We start from the raw sequence: 21889 nt of genomic DNA, 5'->3' as shown, positions 1-21889 counted from the left end.
CCTGCATGTGACGCACAAAGATTTAAAATCAACCAAAAATTAAACCAACAATAAGCTGAGAGGTTTGAGACAGCCCCTCCTTGACACATTATAAACTGCTTAGGAACAGGTTCTTCCATTTTCAAAATCTGTCAGGGACAAAAACTAGTCAATTCAGCATCCTTTGTGCCTGATCTCTGGTCTTGATAACATAAGTGATTCTACAAGAGCTTAAGCTCTAATGAACCCTTATATATCTAAATCCAAATAAACTTCTGGTTTGTTATTTTGTGACTGTGTTAAGGACAAAAGTTGTGTCATGGAAGACATGAAAGCAGTACGAAGCATTTGATAAAACATTGTTTGCAAGCTTTTCACTCTTTTAACCCAGGGTTTTGTGGTTATCTGTCTGACTGCTTGGAAAATAAAATTTATTAGCTGGTTTGTGGATATTCAATGAGATACTACCATCAAAGATGACTATTTAACAAACATATTAGAGTTAATCAACATTATTTAAACACAATTCAAAAGAATTATTTCACAAAAATCACATGTAACACAGGTGACAACACTATAAGACAGTTGACAGGACAGATTAGGAAAAAAGGGAAGAACTAATCTCTAAAACAACAACTTTTGTGAAAGGTAACAGTTGACATTTCCTGATTTAATGGCCCTTTTGCTAACTTCAGACCTTGAACATGTTCCCATATGACTTCATATTTCCATGCATTTCCTTTAGACTTTGGTAATCTAAAGTAAGTACAAAAAGGAAATGGTGACAGCTGATGAACAATTAACCCGAATCAGGTACAGACAGTCATCAAGATGAAATACTGGTGAGGGGGAGTTGAAACATACCACATTGTTTTCAAGGTTCCTGCCAAAAAGGGCGTGTCCTCAAGGGATTTGGGTCATGAGACTTAAGAACAAACCTTTGCTTATTTATAGGACTTTTTATTTTGATGGGTAACAGTTGAGGCAGATTTTTCTGACACACACAAAGTGAATAATTCTATGTATGTTAATTATTCAAATACTTTTTAAAACTTGATATTTAAGAGATCAGATAGCACAAAAACTACAAAATCAAATACATCATTTGCATTTTTTCTAAGTTATTAATGGAACCTGTTAAATAATAGTGTAATACACTCAAATGACCCTACATAAATTGGTTGAATGACCCCATGGACTCGAAAAGTACCTCTAACTTTAGCAATTTTGTTGTACTTTGCAATTTCATTGTACTTGTTGCAATGACAAATAAAGTTCTATTCTGTTCTTAATTAAAGAATCACTCACATGCAATTAATCAATACACTTCCTACTTGTTAGGGATGGGTACCTTTCAAACTTGAAATGATACAGTACCTGGCAATCATATCAGTACTCATCAGTAGCAATTTTCTGTACCTTTGTGTGTTAATGTGATAATAAAGAATAATTTGTTTAATAATGAAATTTAAAAGTTCTTTTATTTAACATGTTCATTCTTCAGCGTATAACCTTGCAATGCTGTGTTCATGTCCGGTATGGAAAATCACCCACTCTTCCACTCTCTCACAGTCACAAGGTTTTGTTAAGGAACCTGAACATAGTATCTTTTGTTTTTACGTGAATCGGTGCTTCAGATAGAGTTTGGTCAGTACCTGTAAAAGTACCTAATCCAGTACCATCCCTGACAATTATGCAAGACACATTCTCCCATACCTGCACTGATGGCCAGAGAGCGAGCCTCCACCTTGTCTCCCATCTTGCGAACAGTTTCTGGGGTTGGTCCGATAAACATGACTCCTGCATCCGCACAGGCCTGTGCAAAGTCTGACCTCTCAGACAGGAAACCATAGCCTGGGTGGATGGCGTCCACATTATTGTCCTGTAAAAAGTGAGAAAGATGAATACGGGTTATTTCCGTTGACATAATTCTGTGTGTCGTTTCCATAACAGCTTTTACATGATCCGTTTATTCACATTTTTATTCCTGTTCCTGCCTGTGAAAAACCAGAAAAAGGAAATGCAGCCCAGCTAAGCAGCAGGAGATCTGTTAAATAGGGATCGACTGCTGGGCCCCGGTTAACACTTGGCTGACTGTTGGTGAGGAACATGAAGGGCCATCACACACACTCCAACCTGCACGCTTAACCACACACGCTGTCTGCTGGCAGGGGAAGGCGTCATTCGTACCGTTTTCAGCAAAAGACAGAGAGCTGATGGCATATTTTATTCTCATTCTATCTTAGTTACAATTGCTTTAATCATCATCTACGAGATGGACACCAGTAGGAGGCTGAGTGAGCAGACAGGCACGCATAATTTGAGGGTCAGGGGGGTGTGCTGACAACACACACACACACACTCACGGGGTAGCAGACAGATACAGTATCTGCCGAGCTTGACAGATAGAGCCATCTCTGGATCAGTATGTGCCATCTGCTCTTGGATACAAGGCGGACTATAATTATGGGCTGTCCCGTTGTTAAGGGAGCTGTTTCTGGCAGACCAAGGGAGGCATGAAGCCACACACATAAAATGCAGCAAGTGCATGCACACAAGCAGGTACACCCACTCTCCCTCTCATACACACACACACACACACGAAAACAGGAAGACATGAACAGATAATTCACACTAGGACTAACACACACTCATACAACTAAGATCACACGCTCGTGTTTTCAGGGTTGTTAGCATGCACTCAAAGTAGTCTGAAAGACAGACACAGACGGTGCTGAGACAGAGACGGCTGGTTATTTTAGTCACAAAGTAACAGAGTGACACGCAGTATGAGGAAGACGTTTGAAAGTGCCTAAAAATCGAGGAGCAGAGGAGACACATTAAAAAAAAAAAATCTCACACACACACACACACTTCCTTGCTAGCATGGGGTGGCTGGGCTCCCAGATAGGCAGACGGATTCTGAGAAATGAGCTGGATGGTGGATACACCAGGACTTGGCTGGCTGACCACAGGCCCACACAGAAAAATTATAAACTGTGAGAGATTGATCAGAAAAATGATAATGAACAACTGGCAGCACATCCTGGAGGGATGCAGTGAGTGTGGAAGGGAAATGAGGTAACAAGAACAGGTCCGATCTAACACTGTGATAAGTGGCAGAGGGGAGAGAGTGAAAGTGCGATAGCAAAGGGCAGAAGGAAGGAAATCTTTTCTCTGTCATCAAAATAACTAAAATGTAAACCTGTTGTGAACAGAAAGGAGCAAAAGAGTTGATTTTCTCACTACACCACAGACACCAGCAAAACTAAACAAAAAGGAAAGGAAAGCAGCTGAATCCCCCTTTAAATTTTCATTCTGACTTGATTTTTATGTCAAAGAGGCGCATCATCATGAAAAGTAAGCTTTAGAGTTACTGATAGATGCAGTGTATCCCTCTCAGCAGAGTGAGGCGTACAGTTTCCCCTTCTTCTTCCAGCCTTTAAATGTCAAATCCCCAGTCAGCAACACTGGCTGTCCTACAGAAATTTGCCATCTTCACGCCCATGCTGTAAAACCTCTAATGACATCACTGGGGACTTTAGAAAGCTCCTCCACTGCTGCAGAAGTCATTAAGCATTAAAACCACTTTCACAGGCTGAGTACCGTAGTATTAACCACGAAGAGTACATGAAACTTTGAAATGTAAAATCTCCTCTTTTTATCATCAGAAGCCATCTTCTCGTGCTAGAGTCCTTCTCTCTCGTCTCTTTACCTTCGCTACTTTGATGATGTCAGGAATGTGCAGGTATGCTGCAACAGGTGGCAGACCTTTTCCAATCAGGTAGGCCTCATCTGCCTTCTGCCTGTTGAGAGAAGAGTGAAAGATTTAAAACCAGAGCGACAAATTAAACATATCACACTTTAAAGCGATAAACTGCAGTCTCCTCTCTCCTCTTCCCTCTGCGGCATAAGGAGTACATTATGAGCCACCATTTTGAAGACCGCCCCAAAGCGATAATTGTGCTCAGAGGAGAGAGGAGAGAGGATGGAGGAGACTGATTGGTGGAGCTATGATCCAGGAGACACCAGAGCTGGCTTTGCTGAAGTGAGATACACCCCCATATGGAATATCACTCTCTGATTGGACGCTGCAGTGGCTCTGACTTCTCTACATGGAATTTCACAAACACAACAGAGTTTAATGAGAGAGAAAAGACGAGCTGAAAACAGGCACAGAGAATCGTTGGGAAACGGGTCGTAAATCTGGGATTAGAAAGTGTTTGTTGTGAGTTTAAAGCATAAAAGACAAAATACAACCCTCGTGAAATCAATATAATGGAGGATTAATACTGAAAACTGGAATCTAATAGATATCTTCCTCAAAGGTTATCAACTAGGTCAATTAAGTTAATAAAGAATTTGGTGATCAGACACGCTCTGGATAAAGGCTAAATGCACATGTGCGGACACACAAACAGCTGTTAGAGCTAACTGACGGTTGAAAAACTGAAATCTGTTTTTTTTTTTCTAGAAAAGACATCTTATCAGGCTCGATATGAGCCAGATTTCACTGTTCATTCTGTGGTCTTCATTGTGCTGAGTCTGATGAGGCCACGCTTGTTTTTACTGGACGCTTCATGATGACGCAGACGAGCCATTCTTGTGTCGTATAACACGGTGATGATGTATGCAGAGGAGGCAATCATGTTTGAGTCTGGTTTATATTGGAGCAGCAGGGAGGGAGCTGATGATTCAAATTCATCTGAAGCATTTCATTAATTAAAGGGTAAGGTGTTTAAAGTTGTAATGTGTGTTGTTGCCAGCAGGGCAACAGCATAGTCAAAGGCCAAATGTGCTTAAGTATGGCATGGTAGGGATGGAAAGTGTGACTGCGTCCTAAATGACAAAAACAATCCTTAAGTTGAGTTTCTTGATAAGATATACTTTTGTTTCAAGAAACTAGTTAAGCACATTTTCTTACCTCAGCAACTGATTCTTTTTTACTCACTCAATATGACATCATTTTTGTCTTTTAATTTAAACATTTCTCTGGACTTCTCAGGTTAATGTGGCTCATATTAGGTCTACACACATGTTTCTGATAGAAATGACACAAACACTTGATCAGATTTTAGTTTTTTTCTGTGTACTGGCTATAACGAACTGCCAGGATTTGTCTGCTGAGAATTGTCAATGCTAAATAAAAAAAATACTTGTATACGACAAAACACTTCCACCAAATCTGTGTTCAGTTTGTCTCTGCTTTGTTGGGGTTTGGCCTCATGCTCTGTGAGCGCACATCCGCTCTGTTGTTAGAGCACAGCACAGATTATCACCCTCAGGAAGCTGGCAGTAGAAAACTGAGGATTTCCCGTGGTAATCACAGAATCAGCTGTTTTCTACCTCAACCATGCTGAGTGATGATTGACGAGGAAGTGAAAAGTGCCACAGGTTGGATTAAACCCTGGACACTCATGGGGTGCAGAGTTTTTTCTTAAAATCAACCAGATTTGTTAATATAGCAAATATAGCGCCTGACGTCCTGTTGTATTCAGTTTCAGTTTGTGCTGATTGTGGAGGTTAGCAGTGAGATATCTCTGTGTCAGCCCTTATTTGGAAACGAATGGATCCTCTTAATGGGAGCAGAGCAGAAATTGGTACCTGTGCATTTGTCCAGTGTCTTGCTCAGAGTACACAGCAACGGTTCGAATCCCCAGCTCTGTGCAGGCTCTGAACACACGAATAGCGATCTCACCTGAAAAAAAATAGACATATTGTGTATGAGGAAGTGTTTGTTTACAGGAGGCTTTTTCACTTATTCATCAGCCACACTGTTAGTGTTCTACAGCAGCTTCTTTCTTTTTATTTACTTGTTAAATCATGCTTCTCCTCTCCTTCACTTTAAGGCTATGTCTTATTTACATTCATATTTTTCCTCAGTTGTGCAGATTTTATGTGGTAGGATGTTGTAGTGTTCTATTTTTCATAAGCACACATTTGATGTGATTATATCAACATCCTGTAGCATTGGCCTGATTTTGCACTGAATGCCTCCACTGGGAGGAAAAAAAAGCATTTCTGTGCCACACATGAGATGAAAACAAGATTAATTTATTTGGTTTACATCATCGTACTGGTGCGAAACAGTCACAGACGCTGCAACAAGTTTGCCATTTTTTCACAGCGCAAGACTCTCGCCTTCAGTCAACTAAAACACTGCCTGCCTTTAATCTTGCTGTCACTGGAGCCAAATGCTTGTTTTTCAAGCAACACACATTTTAGGGGGAAAAAAGTGCTTCAGCTAAAAACTAGAGAGATGTGTTGTTTTTGTTTGAGGGGAGGACAGCGGTCAAATATTTGAAGAACATTACAAAAAAGAGATAGCAGGGAAGGAAGAAAGTGAATTCTGAAGGACAACAGCAGGAGAATAAAAAGTAAAAGTATCAGACAGGACAGATGGGAGAGGGCAAAGTGGACTGAAAAAAATAACACAAAAAGATGAAATGTTGTGGATTTAAGGTTAGAAATATGAAGAATAAAAGGTTAAGAAAGAGAGGAGTTCAGAGCAAAACAGAAAAGGACATAAACAGAGGGGCTGAGAGAGAGGTTTAGGAAGTGAGGTACCACAAGAAATTCAGTTTGGCAAGTTTAACAACATGACAAATAGAGTGAGAGGAGACATGAGGAGGAAACAGAAAAGAGGAAAGAATGAAAAGAGGAGAGTAAAAAGGAGCAAAGACACGTGGGGGAGGAAGATAGATAGCAAGTGGCTCAGAAAATCTAATCTGACAAGTGCTGGAAAAGACAGAGAGGGAGGAGAGGAAGGAAGGAGGAGGAAGGTGGGGCAGAAAGGGAAGAAAAGGAGAGGTGAACAGTAGTGATAGAGCAGAAAAGCATTGGCAAAGAGGAGATGTGCTTGGCCAAGTGGAATCCGGTCTGATATGATATGATAGTCCAGGTCTCTCTTCATCACACACACACACATGAACACACACAGACACACACAGACCATGAACCTAAGCATGGCCCAGTGAGCTCTGATGTGATGAATGTGATCTAATGTGGTGTTCAAATCAAGTCACGCCAACGTGAGGGGAGGAGATTGACGGAGCGCCCTGCTGTGTGTGTGAACGTGCGGCAGAGAACAATCTATCTGAATCAGTTTGATGGATTAAGTCGGTTAAATAGAGCCTTTCTGAGGAATCGGCCATGAATGTATGCATGCGTGCAGACTTCTTATGTGCACCAGGAGGAGACTTGCATGAGCTCAGCGTTCGGTGGCATTTTAAAAGCAGCGATCGACCTGAAATCATGAAACACTGAATCAGGTGATGAGCATTAAATGTGTCTGCAGGACTGAAAATAATGAGGGGCTCTAAAAAGCAATTAAGATAATGTGCATGAATGTATTTATTTGTCACTCAGATCCTGCAGGTCACCTGACAGGGTCGCTCTAATTGCACATTGACTGCCTCTCTGGGCAGCTTTAGCATTAACAGGAAGGGGTCTGGCGATTAGAGGCATTAGCAAAGCATTTCAGGGATGTTTATGATGCGTGAAACAACCATATCTGTTAATTATCATTATTTAGGAATGTATGGCCTTCTCTATAATTATCAGCACATCCAGACCCCAATCTCAGCGATGTTTACCTCACTCTAGATAATTTATGTCAGCCTTGACGTAAACACCTGTTGTTGGATAAAAATATAAATAATTTTTTTTATTTTTTCCAATCATCCAATTCTATTTATGCTCCCACATCAAAGTAAACAAAGCTAGCTTGTAAAATCACCCACATACAATGTGTGTTTGAATATAAGTGTGTGCCAAGGCAAATTTAATGTTGGCAATTAAATATTCAGAGTCTGTTCTTTGCCTGAGGGAGATTATGAGTGTCATAACTTTTTCCTTCATAATGAATGAAACAGCTTTGAACTGTTTAATTTAAGAGAGCTATCTGGATTTCTTTCACTCTCCTCTTGTGGTGAAATGGTGCTGGATGTGATCTTACCTCTGTTGGCCACCATGACTTTCTTGATTGGTCGATACTCGCTCTGAGGGGATGTGTGGGCAAAGCGGGAGACGACACATGATCTCCTCAGGGCCAACAGGCCGAGTCCTCCTCGGACCACAGAGTACCTCAACATCCTGAGAGAAAGAGACAGAAAATGTTGTTAAGGCATGTAAGTAAGGAAGGAGGCAACAGAGCTTAAAGCATCAGCAGGAGATGCAAACATATGGATCCTGTAAGGGGTGATTTTTTACAGTCATGCATCACTTTATCACTAATCAGCCATAACATTACAACCAAACACCCAGCATTGTGCAGACCCCCCCGTCAGTCAAGTCAAGGCCACAACCTCCCTGACTTCATGAGACATGAGCTTTCAGTAAACATCAGGCAGATCCTTTTAACTGTGAAGAATCTGACTTAGTGCCAACTCATCCTGCTGATATTCCACCGCGCTGAGATCTGGGGAATTCAGAGGCCTAGTCAGCACACTGAACTCGCTGTGTTCCCCAGGGCCACCTTCCCTGGTTTGCTCTGTAGTCCAGCTCTATTGCTCTCATGCTCATTAAAGGCGCTTTGGGTGGTAGACAGGGTTCAGCAGCTACCTTCCTCCATATACAACAAACCGCAATACACAGTGAAATCTGACGAGTGCTTTGGCTGCCTTTTGCAGCAGCTCTCTCCTCTTTGTCCGTTTCTTGTAATCTTTTAGTCTGTTTTTCATAATCTTTGTATTTGGAGTGGATCATTACTTTGTATGGCTCATTTGTTGGTCATGGACACCAAACTTTTTGTGGCGTCAGTTATATTTTTACTACTTTTTCTCCTGTGTTTGTCTGGAGATCCTACATGTAACCATGGCTGCATTGTTTACATGTGAACTCAGCTGTTAGCAGCCTGTAGCATGTCAATGCTAACTGGTGTAAGGCCTGATGTCTTCCCACAAGGTGAGGAGAAGGAGGTGAGGATGACGTGCTGGTTCTCAGGTGTGAGCTAAGAAGTGACGACATGGACCTGTTCTTCCATCCGTCGTTATTGGGAACGTAAGATCTATCTCCAATAAGATGGACGAGCTAGCTGTGCTAACCCAGCAACAGAGAGAATACCAGAGAGCAGAGTAGCATCATGCTATTCACAGACATGGCTAACCGAACTAACATCAGACACTACCACATTGGAAGAGCTTCACCTGCTGTGAGCAGACAGGATCCAGAAGACAGAGATGGAGCGTGACTGAAGAAGCTCAGTCCTGGACCCTGTGGAGGTGGAGGCTGGCTGAACTGGAGAATGATGGACAAGCTGTCATCATCTATTTTCTTATGGAGCTTTTTGCACTTTCTATACACTTTCTTACTTTTGTTTTCATTGTACTTGTTATAATGACAGTAAAGTTCTATTCTGTTCTATTCTATTTGGGACTACATGGGACAACTATCAGAATAGTAATGACTCAACATGCTTTGCTATAACATGAAGAGTGTAGTTGTGAAATATGAATTTCTCAATTAGATGCTTTGGTTGAGTTTAGTATTCATCAGTTTTTTCTCCTAAATGCCATAGCCTCTCAATCAGGGGTGTCAAACTCATTTTCGCAGAGGGCCACATCTGCATACTGGTTGCCCTTAAAGGGCCATATGTAACTGTAAGACAGTATAAAATGTAGCTCATTGTAACTAAATGTTATGAAAAATAAATGCAACTACTGCTTCAAAAATGCACCCTCTGAAAAAGACTGCAGCACGGGCAATTTCCTCTGCCACAATAAAGCTAGCTTTCACAGCCATGTTGTTTTTGGTTGTGGCTTTCTTGAACACATCCCGCTGTGACTGCAGTTTGTGTTTAAAATCTTGCACTCTTTGTTGTTGTTTTTTTGAAGGCTTACTTTGGCGTACTTGGCTCTGTGTTTGGTGCCAAAATGCCAAAGTAGATTGTACTCTTTGACAACCGCCACAGCCTCATAACACAAAAGGAATTCTGTTTTTTCTCTCTCAAGCACAAACATATATTGGCCTCCCCATCTTTCTTGAAACAGCCTTCACTCTGCATCAACTTTTCTCTTCCTGAACATTTTGGGATCTTTGTTTCATTTCTTAATTCCACTAGTTCAGAAAATGGGACTGATGTGAAAGCGCTGCAATCTAGTGGCGGGATGCCGTCACTTCACAGGTAACATAATTGGTAGTTATTATGGGAAACGTAATTTATGGTCAATGCACCAATTTGACTTATCTATTATGAGACAATCAGACCTTTTAAGCTCTCATGGGCCACAGAAAATGGCGTGGCGAGTCACATTTGGAGGTAAATCAGGTTACTTTCTGTTACTAACGGATGGATTTATACTTAACTGAGGGTTCAGGTGATGGAACACAGAGAAAGACACAACTCAACTTTTCCCCAGGTAAACATCAAACAACTACTCAAGCATTTATGGCCTTGCAGTGTGCCGCTCTCTAAAGCAATCAGTCTTCCTCTTGACAGAGTGTATTCAAAAGGCATGATCCATCTATATCACAATGAAGAGGGGATTTCCTTCAGCAGAGTATACATCAGTTTTTCTGAGAAAATCTGAAAATGGTCAGAGTATTATATTGAAGAGCAGTGTTTCATACACATGCTGGGTCAATCACACTGTAAATAATCTACAGGCGAACCAAGAAGAGTCCACGCTTCATAAATGTTTTAAAAGATCACAAACACCTTAAAGGGCCAGTCAAGAAACAGAAAATTGAATAGAGGTGTAGAAAAAAATGTTGATACGGTAATATATTGACTTTCAAATCCCAGCCTAAAATTCATTTGTTTTGTCTAGCTTTTTCTGGTTGACCTCGCCATCCTCACTTCTGTTGTTTGTTGTTTTTATGTAATTTTCGTTTTCTACTTTGTAATGTAAGGTGACCTTAAGTGTCATGAAGGGCGGCCACAAATAAAATGGACAATAATTATTATTATTATTAATAATATGTGTTATTTATATATATATATATATATATATATATATATATATATATATATATATATATATATATATATATATATATATATATATATATATATATAATAAATTACTATTGTAAATATTATCATTATTATAATTATCATTATTGTCATTTTAATATTGATAATAATAATAATATTAATAATAATAATAATAATAACGATTATTATTATTATTATTATTATTATTATTATTATTATTATTATTATTATGTTGCAATACTCTGATATGTGTTAAAATATCCCTTTCAACTCTTAATATCAATATTTTTTGCAAAAATAAAAATTCATATTTTAGGTGAGTTGGAAGTACAATATGTCTTCCACACCTTCACTGCGGCGGATGGCGCCGAAGAGCCACTCCCCTGTATGTCGCCTATAATCTGAAAATATATTCAAAATATTTTATTCCTAAACTTGATGATGTGGGTTTTGGTGCCGTAAACATCAATGTTTTCTCTCTTTTCTTGGGACAGTTAGTTTAAAATCGTTTCAAGTTTAATTTTCACAGTGTAGTAGACTTATAAGATAATTGTCACAATAATGTTTTGCCCGATATTAGAATTTTTATGGGTAACACCGGTTACTGTAATCGTTTTTGTTTGTAACATTAGTTTAATGTCACAGTAGATTAAATAAAAAAATTGACACACGTATGAAACACGGCATCTGACTTTCATTATTTCAAATTCAATAAAATAAGAAAGTTGTTTTCGATTAAATAGTTAACTGTGTAAAATATCACAATATATCACAATATTGTGATATTATCATATCGGTCCCAAGTATCATGATGCGAATGTTATCATGAGGTTCTTGCCAATTCTCATCCCTGGTATTTGCTCGTTTTGTATAAAACTCTTTGCTCTGTTGATATGGACTATGAGGAATGTGTGTCCGTTAGAGTACTTAGTATCAAAGAGAAACAAAAATTTTTTTTATGTCATTCCAATTTTTGTTTACAGTTAGTTTACAGTTGCTGTCACAACCACGCTGCACACTGAGCAGCTGATCGGTGATGAGACTGTGAAACTTTTGTAAACACACAGCGCATGTCTAGCAATTTAAATCACAGCCTTTTGTGCGATTACATAAAGGCACATTCTCAAATCACGAATGTAATTTGACTAATCATGCAGCATTAGTCCTGTCAACTGTTTATCAGAAAGAGTATGAAATGATAGAGCAGCAGCCCTCCAGTGGCTCTTCTACCGGCCCACACCACCAGCCGGCCTTCCCTCCTCATGCACATCTATAAACCTTGGCTGCCTGTCACAGGCTCACCAGGTTTCCTTGGGCATCTTTTGATAGGTACTTACTACTGCAGACTGGGAACAACCAACAGGAGGTGCAGTTTTAAAAATGCTAATGCATAGCCATTTAGCAATTAAATCCCCATTCTCTCCTGCTTTCACAACACCTTCTAATGACATAACTCAGAGAAATGAGACACTGAAATGAGATAACCTTTGTTCACTTCACCTGTCGATGACTAACAAACAGTTTAAAATATGCTCTCAGAGTCTGTAGCTAGCATATTATCTCTCCTTTGGGAAATTCACACTTTTACCAACAAAAAAAGCCTTTTAGTAATGTACATTGATCATTTTCAGAACAGTAATTACATTTAATTTGAATTCCAAAAAACTCTGTCATCCAGATCTTAAAAGCTAAGCTTCCATGCCGCTATGTACTGTGTCTTCTGATTTAAAGCTCTCTAATGAAAAAGATGCTCTAAGGAAAATGGTAAGAGGATGATAATGGTTTGAAAATGATTAAACAAGAGATGGGACTCCTTTTTAGATTGATTAAATCTACTCAAGCGGCAGGGCCTATTAAGTTGCTGCTGGGGTTATGTGTGCCTTTCAACTCTGTGAATATTTTCTTAGGAATTTGTAATTGGTGTTGTACTAATATTTAGCAGCAATTTGGGATTATTCCAAAATCTGTATTTTGTATGAATAATTGGATACCTCTGCTCCCAACTATGAAAGTTGATGGGAAGACTAGAAAATGATGAAGTGAATGTAAATGGAAAAACAGCTGGGAGTTTGAAAGCCAATCAGCTGCTTCTCTTCCTAGAGGCCGAGAATCAGCAACAGGTGTGGCTAATTAAGGATAACGAGCTTCTGGTGTGTTTGTAGCAAGTTTTAGTCTGAGAAACACACAAGCCTCAGAAAACTATCCAGTTACAGCTTTTTAAAGTGGGAAGGTAACAAACTAATTGGTATTTATGTTTTACCAGCACAGATTTTCTTCCACAAAGACACAAACCACTGTGTCAGCAAACTTCCTCAACCACACACAAGAAGTTATAAACCTTTAAATCCACACAACCTTGCTTTAAAATTATGACCCAAACACATATTGTTTCAAAAGTGAGGCAACCTTACACCAGACAAAGACAAACTTCCCAACAATCTGACAGAAGCACGAACAAACATGTATTAAGGGACAAATAGTCGTCAACTACCTCCTAAACTAGATGGTAAGTGTCTCATTCACTGGAACAAACTGCTCCCACCAGTGATGTTGCCAGGTTCCCCAGTGAGCCTCAGACTGCAGGGGTGGGAGCTTCTTCTTCAGGTCTGACTGCACGCTCACACCTCTGTAGCAGTGCTCTGCTGCCACACTGTGGTCAAACAACTGCACTGCAGTCAGGGGAGACAACATCTGGGAGAAAACTGTCTCATAGAAATCCAGAGAATTTGTGAGAATGAACAGCACCCCAAAAACCTGACTTGAAGTCAGATATTAACAATTTGGGGTCAGCTACATCAAGAAACTCACAAAGTTATTAAACTGCAAATTCAGAATCTTAAAATGTAGCCATGAGGGAAAGTATCTTCACAAAGCTTTATATTGTTGTCACTTACATTAAGCTAGAGATGAATCATCACAAACAGTATGTCCTGTACTGACAACAATCTGCACTGCTGTAAACAATAAAATCACAGTATGGATGATGGCACCTAAAATTAACCTTTGAATTTAGCTTTAAGTGAAGGAGGTTTCTACTTTTGGTTGATTTTGTTTATGAAGCACTAATTGAAAGGAGGAGTATTATTAAATTTCTATCACTTTCTGAGACATTAACTATAAATCCTGCAAAAAGGGCTTAAATTTGAGAAGTTAACTTACTTAAAGGTTCCCTAATACAGCAAAAATGTGGACAGACTGCAGAGAAACTAGATCACCAAGATAGCATGCTAGCATACCATAAAGCATTGCTTAAACCAGTGTTTCTCAAATTTTGGGGGGGAACAAGCCACAGCGACTCAATCCAAAATATGTCAAATCTGTAAACCAATTGACAAAATAACTGTGCAAAGATAGAAAAGGGTTCTTTAATCATGTTTCTGCATCATCTTATATTTTTTGTACCAGCTAACAGGCCTAACATTTTTGACAAATGCATTACAGCTTTGTTAGGCTTACACTCTGAAAATACTTGCCTTTTTACTTTACGGGTTAGCCTGCTTGCTTTTCAGAATTGTATTCCAGTCATGTGATATTCAGGACAAGGTATTAAGATGCGATGCTAATCCAAAATAAAGGTAACAGCATCCGTCCCTGCCTCTTTGTCAGCGTGTATGAACAGCTGTAACAAACTGTAACAGCCCAGCTTCTGCAGCTGGTACCTATCCAAGATCCAGCAGTGACTTTGGACTTTCGAACTCAAAGAGGTTTTAAATCTGACTTAAAGTCTCTCTTTTGGAAACTAACAAAACCAATAATCAGTGGGTCAGCTCTTTTATATGTGTGATGGTGACACAGTGACAGCGTTTTCCTCTGAGTGCTATAAAACCATTGGAAACACACAGTGGTTTGGCTTTGGTTGTTTGAGTAGCTTTTGAGTAGCATAGCTTCAGACTTTTGAAAAACAGTTACATGTTTTCAGTTACAGTAAACATTGTGGCAATGACCCTTCAAAATGAAAACATAACAAGCTATGACAGTACGAGGAGCCAATCATCGGCGAGGGGAGACTTCTTCTGGTTAAGGTAAGCATGAATTTTGTGTAAAAATTTTGAAAACTAATTTGGTGACCCATAAAAAATCTCTGGTGACCCACCTTTGGGTCAGGACCCAGACTTTGGGAATGACTGGCTTTAACTGTCTCTTACCGTTAACAACAAGTGCTACTTTTGTCTTTATAGGAGGAGAGAAAGAAAGTGCAAATCAAGAACCAACCAAAGGCCTTCAGACTGTCTGAGGCCTGTCTGCAGTTTTAGCACAGGTTGAAACAGTACACTGTTGCGACACAAAAGCAGCAGTCACACCATGAAATGGATCCAGTTTCCCAAGGCCTGAAAACAACAGAGACGAGAGCAGAACCCAAAGAAACGGAACAGCAGACAAGAAAAACTGGTCCAATCCTATTCACATCCTGAGCAAATCTTACAGGCTGAGATTTGTGCCACAAGAAGCAGAAATTTGATCATTTTATTGAATTTGAAAAGCACGATATTAAATTGTACGAAAACCTACTTGAAAACTTAACTCTCCATATGCCTTAAACCCAAACGCACAAAGTTCAGTTTCAGTTTCAACAATTACGGTTCAGTTTTAGAAGTTTTAGAAGTTTTAGAAGTTTTAGAAGTTTAGAAGTTTAGCGTTGCATTATTGTCACATCATCGAGGTTTGTGAGGGGGACAGAGCTCCTTTTCGGTGTAGTCTGTGCAAACTGAGGTAGCTCCATTTCCCTGATGTCTGAAGACCAGAAACTGAATCGTCCAGTTTGTTTGAAACTTAAGTCTTTGCCAATGTGCAGAGGATTTATTTATTTATTTATTTATCTAATAGGGACAGCGCACATAAATAAACATCTATTCAGAGAACAATAGATGTAAATATGCCAGATTATAGCATCAGTGCTAAATAACGTCCGTAGTCCCTTGGCTGGTAACACTTAAACATTATGGCTAAGACACCACACACACAAAAGCAGGACATAGAAAAGGACAATAGATCATAATAAGAGCACAATACAACAAAGTTCATTTCTAAAACCTTGGGTGTTCACGGTTACAGGACTGGTTTGCTTTCAGCCACTGCTTAACATGTATTTTAAAGGTTTGAAATGTGGGGCACTCCCTTATGGCGAGTGGGAGACTTTTCCAGATCTTACTGTCCTTTACAGAAATATAGTTTTGTCCAAAAGCTGTTTTTCTGTAAGGCACCTCACTGTCCCCTCTCGATGAGCTCGGTGAGCCCTTATTTTGAAAAAGTCAGACATAGGGGGTGGAGCAAGTCCATGGAGCACCTTGGACAATAAAAATGTAAATTTGAAATGTATACGTTCTCAAAGCTCATGAAGTTATACATTTTTAAAATTCTGCAAACATGAAATGATGCTGGTTTTCTATAAAGGATCTTAAGTGATTTTTTGTGGAGTGATTCTATAATTTTTCACATATTAACACCAGCCAATGACCAACATGTAATACAATATTCAATGTGTGACAGTATCATTTCTGTGAATCTGTGCTCGATTATTCCTCCTCATGGACGCAGATGGCACGTTGGTCTTGCCACAGTGAATATAGAGAGTTGATTTTTTAAGTCGGTTCAATAAAATATCAGAGCAAATCAAATTTCAGAACATTAAACTCAATTACAATCATGCTTTTTGAATTAACTATAATGGCTGAAATACAGCTTCTAGTGGCACAAATCTCAGCCCATAAAATCTCAACTTGAAATCACTTCACCATGTCATCTGCAGTAGAAATGTAGATACTTGTAGATGGTCAGACAGTTTGACAGAACTAAATACTAACAGCGATAACTATTATCTACTAAACAAACACAAGACTGGCTCAATTCTTTTTGAACAAATATGATATGAACAGAAAAAGATGTTAAATATTTCCATCCAGCAGCTGATAATGGATTATGTAAGCCGTGGTCTGCAATCTGCAATGCTCTTTGATCTCCAAACATTAAATTCAGCAGGATCTGTGGCCTGCAGCAGAGGACACTTCCTGACTGAAATGGTGCTCACACAGTAATGAGTCCCATGCATATGCTTTCTCAGCTGCTAGTTGTCATTGCAAATAACTTAAATCATGATGCACAATTAAGTGAAAAAAGGGAAAAATGATGCAGCTCCTTCCTGACAGTTTGAGGTATGGGTATTTCATGAGCAGTTTTGCTTGCCATGCTGTCTCGCCTCTACCTCCATTCCTCATCTCTACGATCATTCCACAAATAATGATCATGCATAAAACATACAGAGCTCCTGGTGACATAAAATGTTTATGTGCTGCGTGTAACAGCATGGTGGATGTATATAAAATGGTTTTACAGGTCGTCTTGTGGGAATTGTTCATATTTTTGAGATTGCACTTACATTAAAATATACTTCATCATAAAGCCTTTGTTTCTTTCTACTATAAACTGTACTGCTTCACCAGAACTGTAAAACACAAGAGCAGGAAAAAACACAAATAGATGCAAAACCTGAGGATTAGTATCTATAGTAATGCATATTCGTATGGTAATGTTTGTGTATGTGTGTCAGAATGTATTTTTTTATTTAACATTGACATGTTTGTACATTTGTAATGTGATTAAGATACGTTGACTGAAAATTAAAGGCAACAAACTTCTTGCAACAGCCACAGGACATTAACAGCACTGAGCATGCAGACTTTAAGGTACATCCAGTTACATACATTTCTGAAAGCATGCAAATGCATACTTGAACAACACTTTGCATGGAACTGTTAAAATAACATATCACCATGCAGAGGTTTGCATGTAAAGCCCCTGATGTCATTGCCCTTTTTTCAGTCTGACACATGTCCTGTTGAGGTTCCTGTGACCATTGTTTGCTTGCAGTTTTACCACTGACTGACGACCCTGGTACATATTGCAAATCAGGCCAGTGGTGTATGGAGAAAAAAAAATAAAGTAAATGCCTCTCCACTATAGGGCAGTGAAACAACAACAACAAAGGCCAGTTAGCAAAAATGACGCTGCAGAAGAAGAAGACAAGCTGGCACTGGGTGTGTCTCAAAGCGTTAATTTCGTGCCTCCTCTTTTCTACCTCCTCCGCGGCACCGGGAGTACTTTATTAATCACCATTTTGAAGACTGTCCCAAAGCGATAATTGTGAGAGAGGAGAGAGGATGGAGGAGACTGATTGGAGGAGCTATGATTGAGGAAACACAAGAGCCGGCTTTGCGGAAGTCTTTTCACTGACAGACACGCCCCCATATGGAATATCACTCTCTGATTGGACGCTGCAAGCGGCTCAGACTTTACATAAAACTTCACAAACACAAGGGAGTTTAATGAGAGAGAAAACGAGCTGAAAACAGGCACAGAGGATCGTTCAGAAATGTGTCATAAAGCGAGTAATAAAGTGTTTGTTGTGAGTTTAAAGCACAAAACACTGAACACAACCATCATCAAATCAATATAACAGAGGATTAAACTGTAAACTGAAATCTAATAAATAATGTCTTCCCAAAACACAATAAACTTGGTTATATCAATAAGTTTCAGAGTTCACTATCAGATGGGCTCTAGATAAAGGCTAAATAATTCTTAAATAATCTAACAAATACGCATTTTACCGGTAAAGTGATCCATGAGCTTCTAAACAGCACACAGAATAAAAAGAGAGCAGGTTTTCTTCATGTGAATGTGTTTGATAAACTGGTTAAAGGAACAGACAAATCTCTGTTACTGTTTCTGTTTGATCAGAGTTATTACAGCGCACATGCCCAGACGCACAAACGGCTGTTAGAGCTGACTGACAGATGATCCAGAGGTGATCAGCTGATGCTGTCATCAATGAAACACGTTGCTTCATGTGACGCTCTGGAGGTGAAGATGTCCTATTACTCTAAAAACAAATCTCCTCCATCCTCTCTCCTCTCTTCATTTCCTCGGGTCTCTCCCATCATCTCTGGTGGGAGGGACAAAGATGCAAGTGGAGGAAGGAAGGATGGAACTTTGGGACGCACCCCTAGTTGGTTGTTTTTAAAACCTCCATTCCAGCAGCGCCCACTGATAGGGCAAAAATTTAAAAAGCAGTATGTGGAAAAGATAAAAGTCTGTGGCAGGAGCTCAGTCCATAGGGACCTGGCTTTGTAACCTAAGAGTTGCTGGTTGAAGTCCCAGCATGGACCAAGAATGGGTTAGCATAATTTCCTGAGTACTTTTGAGGTGCCCTTAAGCATCGCTTTGGACAAAAGCATCTGCCAAGTGAATTTGAAACTTTGTAAAATGCCAAAAACTTCCCAGCTATCCAGACACAGTAAAATCTCTTAGTCAGAAAAGGACTTCTCTACCTTGCAAACTGTATCCTACAATATATGGTGCTAACGTGTTTGTCTTGTTTTACTGTTTGTTTTGGCTCGTACTCACTTTTAGGAGCAGTACTGCCACCTACTGGGATGTGTTGGCATTACAACTACAATACTACCACAACTCAAATGTTTGATGGTCAGTTTGATGAGTGAAGTGAGGATTTTTTTAATAAGCTTTAACTCTGCTTCCAATAACCAAAAACAGCAAAGCACACTACAAAACAGAGCCAACAGAATAGTCATACTCCTCCTACCTTTAAAAGCAGTCTGTAGCACTGACTTCATACTACACTGTAGTATGCAGCTTAGAAAACAGCCTTCATGTGCAGCACCATAGTTACCCTGTTAGCATGAAAGATACTTAGCTTGTGCTGGTTTCCATTGTTCTTAATTGTACTGCAGATGGTTCCTAGCATCAACTAAGGCTAAGTTTTAAGGTACACTTAGAAACTGTTTCATGGTACTGTTTCATGCAACTGATGACTAAGCAGATTTCATCACCCCCCTTCATGCCTCTTTATTAATCTATGCCCTCCTCTTCTAAAACACAGACACCTCTTTTAATACCATATTTGAATGTAACTTGAAATATGTCTAAACACTCACCAAAAAACATCAGCAACATAGAACAACACTACCACACAATAATAATAATAATAATAGTACTTCCGTCAAATGTGCCATAAAAAAAACACTTCATCGTAAATAATCTTTTCTTTTCACTCAGAACCTCTGATAAAAAATCCGTTTCAGATGGATAACCAGGCACCCATCAGGATCAGTTTTGTCAAGTGGTTTGTCCAGGCTGTGTAACAACAGGTCAGAGGTTTGTTTACTCACGTGATCGCAGTGTTACAACATGTAAAACTGAACAGTTTGTTTTAAGTCTGAAACCTGACGCATGTTAAAAGCTTCTAAAATGAGCAAGGTCATCAGGACGGCAGACTTCATCTGATGACAAACTCACTGTTTGAACAAGATATGACAGGTTTAAAAGTGCGTCATCATCAGTATCTAGTTGGACAGATAATTTACACTTTATACCCATCAATAAAGTGCATAAGACCTGAATTCCACATTAGTTAGCGACATGATTCACAAATAATGTTATGCTAAAATAAATACAAATAAATAAAAAAAAACTAAAGGAACCATTCCCAGTTATAAAAACTGAGATTTCACACAAACAGCCAAAAGTAGCACATTTTATTCAACAATAATAAACACAGGATCAAAAAGCTGAACACCTTCATTTCACCAAGTGTGAGCTCCTCTATCAGCTTTACCACAGATATCTGAAGCTCGGGCATTTACCTGCTGTCATGTTCAACAGGTTGCTTCGCTGCAGTGCTCCAAGCAACAAACTTTAATGCCTCACACACCAGTGGCTTGATTTGCCATCAAGGAAACGCGTGATCAGACTCCTCCATCAACATGAGAAAAAGGCATGAGCAACATTAGGCCAAAAGGCTCATGGTCAAAGAGGGTTTACTGCACTTCTACGCAGCAAAGTGTGATAACCATGGCAACTGATGACAGACTGGACGACGGTCTGACTGAGCTTGTCTATCAACATCAGGCCTGTAAACAACTGTAGGTGGTAGGTATATTAAAAGAAGATGCGAGATAACAGAAAGACGATGGCGACATGTTGCAGGTTGGATAAATTGAGACAGCTGACACTCAAACTGAGTGTATGTCGCGATAGTTTGGAGACACAGTCGGAGATCAAAGGAGAGGATCAAAGGAAGGAGCTTCAGAGACAAGGGCTATTCTACTGACGATTGCTAAAGAGATAAAAAGAAACTTTTTTTTCAGATGAAAGAAGAGGGTCAAGTCAACCCTTTCGGTAGTTTTGGTGTCTTGAAAGATCGATTAAAACACTTTTAAAAAAGCTGTCAGCCAGTGAGCAAATCCAACACTGGCATGAGGTTTCTATTAAGCATTGACAGATACTCACAAAGTCTCAGTATCAGTTTTGAAATTTGGCCTCAAATAGTTGGATCCCTCCTTTACACACTCCTTTACAGGCAGATCACATTATGGCTGAAATACACCAGATCCATCTCTGCTCTGTCACGGAGCAGACAGGTTTCTATTCAAATCAGTGTGTTAACTTACACTGTATCTGTCCGATCCGTCAGCCACAGGTAATACGCAGCCATCCTATTTTTGCCGGACGCGGAGCTGTGATGCATAAATGTAGCGTAGGGAAGATTCAGTGGGACAGGAAGTTGTGACTGGGAAATACCCCAAAACACCAAAACAAAAACAAACCGTGTCAAAACCAGATCCTATTTAGCTTGACTATAGCTGTTTCCATTACACCTAGAATTGCGCAAAACGTAAAAATCACAATATAAAAAATTGGTAATGGAAACGCCACATTTTCGAAAAACCTCTCAAATTTCGATAAACTGTTTTTAACGCTCTCATTCGGTGGTTTTTCAGAAGTTTCGATGTTGAAGTTTCTCGCAAAAGTGCAATGGAAACACCTTTTACGCAAAAACGTCACGTTGTCATAACAACGCACCTCCCTCACCTCTTGTACGTGTCCACTGCCACACAAATGGACTCTGGCAGGACGGCTGTGAGCGGGTCAGAGAGTTAGTGTGATCACAGCCGACAGTTT

At 39.5% G+C, this 21889-nt stretch overlaps 1 protein-coding gene across 2 annotated transcripts in view; it reads right to left on the bottom strand.

The window, feature by feature from the left end:
* Window positions 1-21889, bottom strand: part of pcxb (pyruvate carboxylase b) — a 472827-nt gene that overhangs the window by 441943 nt on the left and 8995 nt on the right. The window contains exons 1-5 of one of the 2 annotated variants that reach the window (XM_074699299.1): window positions 13407-13500; window positions 7937-8073; window positions 5584-5677; window positions 3695-3785; window positions 1696-1861 (exon numbers count right to left, since the gene is read on the bottom strand). In XM_074699299.1, the coding sequence (XP_074555400.1) occupies window positions 1696-1861; window positions 3695-3785; window positions 5584-5677; window positions 7937-8072 (487 nt within the window). In that variant the 5' untranslated portion in view covers window position 8073; window positions 13407-13500. Of the gene's footprint in view, window positions 1-1695; window positions 1862-3694; window positions 3786-5583; window positions 5678-7936; window positions 8074-13406; window positions 13501-21889 lie in introns of those variants that run through there. The other variant, XM_074699298.1, reaches the window with a different exon arrangement.

Source organism: Halichoeres trimaculatus, unplaced genomic scaffold (assembly GCF_033239565.1).
Source record: "Halichoeres trimaculatus isolate MK-OKI-2021-1 unplaced genomic scaffold, fHalTri1.1 fHalTri1_scaffold_22, whole genome shotgun sequence".
NCBI classification, from domain to species: Eukaryota; Metazoa; Chordata; class Actinopteri; order Labriformes; family Labridae; genus Halichoeres; species Halichoeres trimaculatus.
The sequence above is the reverse complement of the archived record's forward strand: the minus strand, read 5'-3'. Positions and strand labels throughout refer to the sequence as shown.